Raw genomic sequence first — 9,070 nt, 5'->3', positions numbered from 1 at the left:
TAAGCAGTTAAATATTAAAATTGTGAAGACTGTATATACATTGCATTGTGAGATGCAGTTCATTGAATATGCAAAGAGTGAAAATATTATTTTATTTCTTAGAAATTGAATATATGATATTAAACAGGCATTGGTTCAAGTGGTATATGCTTGATTCCCTAAAATAAGGTCTCGGGTTCGAGTCTTGTGGATGAAAAAAATGTCCGCTGGAAAAGTTAGCCCCACGTACCTGTGGATATTCCCGGCTCGAACAAAATTGCCTCTAGTACAAGGATACCTATGGGAAACAAAAAAACAGGTTTAGTAAACATGGACAAAGTTAAAAGATTATTTTAAAAAAAATGTATTTTAAACTTGAATGAAAATATACAAAGCACTAATAATAACATTATAATTTAATTGATGGTTGGATGTGTGAAATAGTGGTGAGGAGAAACAAAATACATGTAAAATGCATTTTCACATAATGAAAATATATAGAGCACAAATAATAACATTATAATTTAATCAATTGTTCGATGTTCACAACAATTGTGAGGAGAAACTAAATAGTATAAAAAATGTTATGTATCGTGGCCTAGGAATACTTAGAGGGGGGTTGAATATGTGTAGCGGTTACTAATCACCACTTCTTGAACCAAAAACCCAATTGTTGGAAACAACTCAGTTAATCGATTAACAGCACGCTTTAATCGATTAACTATTGCACAGATATTAGTTGCAGATTCAATTTATAACAGCAAATTGAAGCGTGGTCACCAACGTTTCTCATTTTACTAAGCAGAGTGTCTAATTGGTGTTTACTATTTGTAAGTTTTGCGAATTTTTCTTTTAGTTTAAAATTTTCGTTCTTCAAGTCCTCACAAGTAGTAGTTTGACATAAGTTATTTTTAGAGCAATCGCATGAAGTACAAGAAAAAATTAGATCTAAGGTTTCATTTTCCAATTTTAATTCATCTAATTCTTTCTGCAGTTGAATTAATTTTTGATCATTTAGCAAAATTATTCTTTTTCTATCGTTACTTATTTTTGCTAATTTCTTAAGCTCTTCATGCATCTCAACATAAGCACTATATAATATATCATATGAGGGAGAATTAGAAGAAGATGATGATGTGTCAGAATATACCTCATCTGAAGTATCCTTACTACCTGGTCCGTAAGCCTCATCTATTATCGTCATTAAGCACAGCTTCGCGGTCTCCTCTTCATCCGAGGTGCTTGATGTTGTTTCTTCCTCCGGTACATCCCAGATGTTGTATGCCTTCTTCGACTTGAAGTCCCGGGAGTGCTCTTCTCTTAATCAACTTTCTTCAAGTAAGTGGGGCACTGTAACTTCATGTGACCCGACTTACCACATTCATGGCAAGTGAAGCACTCATTGGTCTTGCCTTTCTTGGTTGATTCTCGCGCTTCTTTTTTTTGGAATCGTCTAAATCCTCCTTTCCTTATCAAGAACTTACCAAATTTATGCACAAGAAGATTTAGCATTTCCTCATCAATGTCTGAATCAGAGTCGTCATTTTCTATCTCTTCATTGGGTTGTGATGTTGAAGCTTTAAGAGATATTCCTTTCTTTTTATGATCAAACTCCTCATGCATGGTCAGACGCCCAAGCTCCATCTCATGCTCCTGAAGCTTTCCGAAGAGTGTTGCCGAAGGCATGGAGTCTAGATCCTTGGACTCCATGATTGTCGTCACTTTAGGTTGCCATCTCCTGTCAAGACAACGTAAAACTTTGTTAGTGAGTTCTCCTCTGGTGAATATTTTATCTAGAGCAATAAGATGATTAATAATGTGAGTGAATCGCTTTTGCTTATCGCCGATCGATTCACTTGGTAGCATACGAAATAATTCGTATTCATGAGTTAGCGCGTTTAGCTAGGCGCGCTTGACCTCGCTAGTGCCCTCGTGAGTCACTTGTAAAGTGTCCTACATTTTCTTGGCACTTTGACATTGAGACACCTGAAAGAATTCATTGTAAGATAGGGCCGAGGTAATTATATTTTTGGCGTGAAGGTCGAACTGGACCTTCTTGCGCTCCTCATCGGTCCATAAGCTTTTAGGCTTTTCTTTCGGTTCGCCATCCATTAAGTGAAGTGGGACGAAAGGACCACTAATTACGGACTCCCAAATATCCGAATCAATAGCCTTTATGAAAATCTTCATTCGAACTTTCCAGTAGGCATAACCCTCGCTACTGAATACGGGAGGGCGGTTAATGGATGCGCCATCACCGCCAAAAGGGGTTGGTGGAACCCATTTTAATTCCCTTAGGATCACGCGAATACGGTTGATCTAGCACGTCGTACTAGCTCTGATACCACTTGTTAAGTATCAGTGACCTAGGAACACCTAGAAGGGGGGTTGAATAGGTGTAGCGGTTATCAATCACCGCTTCTTGAACCAAAACCCAACTGCTAGAAACAACCCAGTTAATCGATTAACATCATGCTTTAATCGATGAACTATTGCATAGAACAGAATGATCAGACATGCAAATTGCACAATTATTTAAACACAATTGAACATATATAATACAGATATTCTTACGCACAAATATTAAGCATATGACAGTAAACAAATATCCAGAATATTAGTTGCAGATTCAATTTATAACAGTAAGAAACTTAAGGATGATTAAGAGAGAAAAAGAGTGCACAAAAGGATTTTTATCCTGGTTCGTTTGCGGTCCACTGCAAACTATATCCAGGTCTCCCCTTCTGATCTAGGGAGATTTTCTTCTTCATAATATTGAGATACAATATGAATACACACACCAATTCAATTACAAGCACATATGACACTCCTTTCTTGAAATCTAGGACCCCTAAACTCTTGGTTTGACAATACCCTTCACCTGAGAAACCTTTCTCGCGAAACAGCCCCAGCCAAGATTCTTGTCCTCAAATCAAGACCTCCTAGCCTTGGTGAAGAATCTCAATCTCTATGGTGATCTCACACCAAGAGACTAATCCAAAAATACACAAAAAACACGTTAAACAACAAGGTATACTAAGCACAATAATGCTTGGAATATAACAAGAAAAAGACTTAAAGACTAACCCACTCACTAATCACTTAAGTCATCAAGATTTATGTGAGTTAATCAAAAACACAGAATTCAGATAATCTCTCTAACAATCTATTTAATACATGAGCATGTGAGCAAGATAAGAATAAGCACAGTATTATGCAAAACAGTAAGCAAATGATAGAAATCAGAATAGCATAATATCTCTCTTCTCACACATTGAATCTCTCTTGCAAACACAGTAAAACAATATGCAATATGCTCTATAAATAGCTCTATACAATAGAATGCAAAAGGCTGTGATTTTTTGAACGTTGCCTCTTATTTATAGCATGATGTTTAGGCGGTTACATTCATTGCAAACAGTTAAACGGTTGAACTAGAAATCAGTTATAACAAACAACAGACCAGTTAATTGATTAAGACTACCCTTTAATCGATTAACCATGCAATAGAATGACACAGAAAACAGTTCAAATAGAAAACACTGATTTAATAGAAAAACAGTTGAGTTAATCGATTAAGTTACCACGTTAATCGATTAACTGGAACATTAATGCACATGTTTCAAAAGTTAAACTTCTCATATGTTAAGCACAACATATATACATGTTCTAACAATTATATTATGCCTAATATGCACATATAACATGTATGATTAATGCATGAACATACAATTAACTATATGATATGTCTCATAGATATGATATGACAATTAAAGTGGCTTAAGAGACTAACACCTAGGTTCACCTAACTTATACCCACTTACTACGGCACACATCCCAAACCACTTAGAATATAGACTCAAATTATGTCCTAGTCTAGATATGACCAAATGAGCATAAGGCATGTTGATTGTTGAACCATCTTCAAGCTTTAATAGAACCTTGTCTTCATCAAAATATAGGCAAAGAAATGCTAGTGCTATCGTTGATACTTTGCACTCTCAAAAAATTGAATCTATTATATAAAGTAGATTTAGTGAACATGCAAAGAGTAGGAATGACAACAGGGCGGGTCGGGCTTATACTTACCCAACCTCGAACTCGAAATTCAAAACCCGAACTCGAATTAAGCGGAGATGAAAAAATGATACTATTCCCGAATCCGTTGAGTTTCGGGTAACCCGAACCCGATGAGAACCCATCCAAAAATATGTATATAAGTATACAAATATATATATATATAGGTTTTTTATATGTAATATTGTAATTTTATAAATATTAATCAGGTTTAGGGCAAGTTTGGGGTAAGGTATCAACTATACCAAACCCGAATCCGAAAGTTGATCTGGGTAAAACCTGAACCCGAACTCAATTGCATCGGGGTTTCCCCGTTAAATTTTGGTTGAGTTCAGGCGAGTATTCACATGTTCAGTTTTAATTGTCATCCTTAATGATGAGTGAAAATGTTATTTTTTTTAAAAATGGAATCTATATATGTTGAGAGGAAATAAAAAGACATAACACAAGTTACCTTTAACAATATATGTTCACTAGATTGGAGATAATGATGTCTTTGAGTAACATTGAAGAAGAAGAAGAAAGGAAGATAGATGGTCCATACATGTCTTTTAAGAATAAATAAAGAAATAAATGGTGCAGAGATTTGTTTAAGAGAAAAGGAAGAGAAATGGTCCAAAGTTGTGAAGAGAAATAAAGAATGAAGGAGTAATTTTATGAAGAATATATAAGAAATAATTGTCTTTAATGTTTTGAATGATTTGGTGTAATTTTGTGAAAGTAATTTTTGAATGATAAAAATACCCTTTTAGTTTACAGGTGTACAAAAATGGAGATGTCCATTATTGTAATATCACCAATCCATTCCGTTGATAATAAAATAGTAGATTATGAGTTGGAAATGAGTCAAGTTGAAGTGAACTCGGTTTAACTTCAATCATTAAGGATTAATTTGAGTTCAAATTGAACTATTTTTAACTTAATTATAACTCATTTAATTTATGAACCAAGTTTAAATTTCATATGTTCTCAGTTTTAGCTAAACAAATTGAAGTTTCTTATATGAAATGACATATGACTACATAAAAGTTTGATGGTAAATTATATTTTGAGTTTTCACTCAATTCAATTTTTTTTATATCCAAATAAATAATTGTGAAGTTCTTTTTTTTTGTTTAAAAATACAAAACTTTAAAAGAAAATCTTGTTGTCATCTTTATACTTTTTTTTGGGATTTCTCTATAAATTTAAATATTATGCATCTTATTCCAAATAATTAATTATATTAATAAAGAGTTTAATATTTTATTGGGAATAAGATGCTTCAAACTGTTTTAAAATTTTAATACATATATATATATTAATAATAAAAGAATATTTTATATTATAAGTGTAATAATACCTATAATTTATATGTTAATCACTATTAATTCTAAAATAATATTATTATCATGAATAGTGAATGACCGTGTAAAAAAACTGATTTCCATATGTATAAATATTAAATGTTTTCTATTAGAATCATAAAAAGCTTTTATTTATTACATATAAGTCAAACTCTATTTGATTAAGTATTATGAGAATTGTAAGGAAGATACAGAGATATTTCATGTATTAAAGTACACAATTTAAGTAATTACAATCTCCACAGATACGTGAGCAGCGGTGTGTCATAAGCTACAAATATTATTTTTGAAGTTAGTATAAAGATCAATTTATGGTAAGTTGAAAAGAAAGTTCCCAGCAAAAAAGAAGGGCGTGGTGCAGAACTGAGATATAATAATGGCTTCAGTATAGTATATTAGTCTATTAGTATAAGACTGTACTAGAGTTTTAAGATTACCTCCAAGTATTTGATTCCTGAGATTGACTTTTATTAAGATGGATAACCATAAACATCGATAATGATTAATTCATCACAAATAGATACCATTAGGGCCAAAAAAAAATTGAATCCTTTCTGTTGTTATTTGAGTTGTTGGCTTGTTGCACAATATAACAATGCTGTATAATCAAATATTTGGCTTGGGTTGCAACCCACGCATATCTTTCGTGTATCTTAAGAAATAAGAAAAGTAATAGAAATTCAGTGATTGAATCCGTCACGCCACACGCGTATCCCGTGTTTGTAGGAGATGAAGAAATGAATAAATAAATATTACACACTTCATATTCATCATATTCACTTTCTTTTCTTTCTCATAATCACACTATCCAATCCAACAGGGGCAAATGGGTAATTGCGTATGTAATTCTTCAGCTAAAGTAGATGCAGCTCATACCTCCACAACCATTTCTGGTAACCACCCCTACATCACATTCCTTCTACTTTTTTTTACTCATTTTCACTTCATCATTTCCCATATACTACTTTTATTCTTATAATATCAAAAACATACATAATAAAACTGAAGAGATTTCATTATATAATTACCACTTTGGCTTTGTTTCCCGATATACTACCAATAGTGATTACTCTGGAGGTTCGTTACTAAGTGATATACTTGTCCTAACAACTCCTATATCATAGTTTTAAATCGAAAAATATAACCCTTAATTATTGTTGTGAAGACTAACGAAACTACCAACAATATTGTATAGTTGCAGCCTGAATTTATATTCATGATGAGTGAATGGTGATACTTTAACAATGTTCTATTTTATGTCTACCTTTTTTTCTTAATTATGAATTTGAAGAATTATGAAGTTGATAAAGGATACCATGGGTATGGTGGACTAATTCTTTTGTTCTTTTTCAGCAATTTCAAAAAGTGATGCTTCATCATCATCATTAAGTCTTCCAATTGAAATCTTGTCTTCTCCCAACCTTAAGCCATTTACATTCAATGAGTTAAAGAATTCTACCAGCAATTTCCGCCCCGATACTCTTCTCGGCGAAGGAGGATTTGGATATGTTTACAAGGGTTGGATTGATGAACAAACATTTACAGCTTCAAAGCCTGGATCAGGAATGGTTGTTGCTGTCAAGAAACTTAAGCCTGAAGGTTACCAAGGTCATAAGGAATGGTTGGTAGGTCTTTCTTTATTCTTTCATTTTTTGTTTATTTACTATTTATATATATATCCTCTAATTACTTCCAACTTTAATCATTTTCCAGACTGAAGTCAACTACCTAGGCCAACTCCACCATCCTAATCTTGTTAAATTAATCGGATACTGTGTCGAAGGAGAGCATCGATTATTGGTCTACGAGTTTTTGTCCAAGGGGAGCTTAGAGAATCATCTATTTAGAAGTAAGTTACTATCATGTTTTGCCTTATAGTTACCTTTCATTTGCATTGTGTTTGTGCATAATTGTGACAAAGTATAACCAATACCACATTTGTGGCAGGCCTACCAAAACCATAAATTGGTGCCACAATTCTAGTCGCGTACGACAATTTGAATGCTTGATTCTTGTACTATGCACTTTCATAAATTCACTTTAGTCAGCTATTTCCATTATCATTTTGTCGTAAAAAGATACTCAGAAGGAAAGAAATCAACAAGGGTTATCAATGCCTTATGAATGATCTCATTTGTTATTTTGTTTTTGCAGGAGGAGCACAACCACTGTCGTGGCCAGTGAGGATGAAAGTGGCCATTGATGCTGCTAGAGGACTCTCTTTTCTTCATAATGCCGAATCGCAAGTCATATACCGTGATTTTAAAGCTTCTAATATCCTACTTGATGCTGTAAGAACAATGAGGATAAAGATGTTCTATTTTTTTACATTATATCAGAATATGCAAACTAATTACTTGCTGTGCATTATTATGTTGCAGGAGTTCAATGCTAAACTCTCTGATTTTGGCTTAGCTAAAGCTGGCCCTACTGGTGATAGAACCCATGTCTCTACTCAAGTCATGGGTACCCGTGGATATGCAGCACCTGAGTATGTTGCAACAGGTCTGCCTTTTCTTTCCCTAGACAGTTATTGATATTTTACGATATTTGTGATCTTCGATCATTGAATGTTCATGTTAATGCGATATTGCTTGTCATACTGGTGGGTCAGGGGGATTTAATGATTTTTGTTTTTAATCGTAATGATAGTTGTTTGACAGGTCGGTTGACGGCCAAAAGTGATGTATACAGCTTTGGGGTTGTATTGCTTGAACTTTTGTCTGGAAGACGTGCCGTTGATAGAACAAAAGGAGATGTAGAGCAGAATCTGGTAGACTGGGCAATGCCATATTTGGGTGACAAAAGAAGACTATTTCGGATTATGGACATCAAGTTGGAGGGCCAATACCCACAAAAAGGAGCATATGTAGCTGCTACTCTTGCTCTAAAATGCCTTAGTATTGAAGCCAAGGCAAGGCCTCCAATGACAGAGGTCTTAGCAACTCTGAAACAGATCGAAGTCCCTAAATCCTCAGGGCGAAGCTCCCAATCACAACGTAGGAGAGTCCATGTTCCTATAAAAAAGTCTCATGCACCTATAAATCTTACTCGAAAAGCAGCCTTTCCATTGCCATCACACGGACAATCTCCTGGTGTACACTAAACCTTGAACATCTGTGTATAAATTCCTTAATTCTGTTGTCATGTTGTGTTTCTGATGCGGTATGATGAGTTGTGAGCATGCTTCGATCTAATTTTTTGTTATGATCAATTGAATATTAAAACCATTTTTTTGATAAGCTATGGATATTCTGCACTGCAAAGTGTATAAAAAGTTGAATGAAGGCATGGAGTAAACTTATAGGTTCTTCCTATGATCTCCAATTATGCATTCACAACTTTAGCTGTAGTTACTCTAAATTAGCAACAATTTCAGCCATTGTTGGTGGATTCTTGGAACTATGACATGCATCTGAGTAGTATTTCAGTTAGCCATCATGCTTCATTGCCTTGTTCTCCTGATTCTGTTAAAAGAATCGGAAATGCCTTGATTGATCTTACAGCATTGTTGGTGCAGTATGTAAGATATCTCTTATATACATCTCCAAAGCCTCCTTGGCCAATTAAGTTGTCAAATTTTGTTGAGGATAGAGCACAATGCGGAAGCACAGGATTGAATCAATTGAGAACAAAAGAGAAGCAAGTAAAGGATAAAGAAAATAACA

At 34.1% G+C, this 9,070-nt stretch overlaps 1 protein-coding gene across 1 annotated transcript; it reads left to right on the top strand.

The window, feature by feature from the left end:
- Positions 1-6,188: 6,188 nt before the first annotated feature.
- On the top strand, positions 6,189-8,795 carry LOC109339209 (probable serine/threonine-protein kinase PBL3). Its single transcript, XM_019576624.1, has 6 exons — positions 6,189-6,295; positions 6,756-7,027; positions 7,116-7,251; positions 7,557-7,693; positions 7,784-7,907; positions 8,066-8,795. The coding sequence occupies exons 1-6, from the start codon at positions 6,229-6,231 to the stop codon at positions 8,506-8,508; spliced, it is 1,179 nt and encodes a 392-aa protein (XP_019432169.1). The 5' UTR covers positions 6,189-6,228; the 3' UTR covers positions 8,509-8,795.
- The last annotated feature ends 275 nt before the right edge of the window (positions 8,796-9,070 follow it).

This window comes from Lupinus angustifolius, unplaced genomic scaffold, assembly GCF_001865875.1.
Source record: "Lupinus angustifolius cultivar Tanjil unplaced genomic scaffold, LupAngTanjil_v1.0 Scaffold_61_1, whole genome shotgun sequence".
Classification (NCBI taxonomy): domain Eukaryota; kingdom Viridiplantae; phylum Streptophyta; class Magnoliopsida; order Fabales; family Fabaceae; genus Lupinus; species Lupinus angustifolius.
Note: the sequence above shows the minus strand (reverse complement) of the source record. Positions and strands in the feature narration are given on the sequence as shown.

Coding starts and splice junctions, on each gene's coding strand:
- LOC109339209 (XM_019576624.1), top strand. CDS start 6,229: ATGGGTAATTGCGTATGTAATTCTTCAGCTAAAGTAGATGCAGCTCAT. Junction 7,028..7,115: donor AAGGTCATAAGGAATGGTTG/GTAGGTCTTTCT, acceptor ATCATTTTCCAG/ACTGAAGTCAACTACCTAGG. Junction 7,252..7,556: donor AGAGAATCATCTATTTAGAA/GTAAGTTACTAT, acceptor TTGTTTTTGCAG/GAGGAGCACAACCACTGTCG.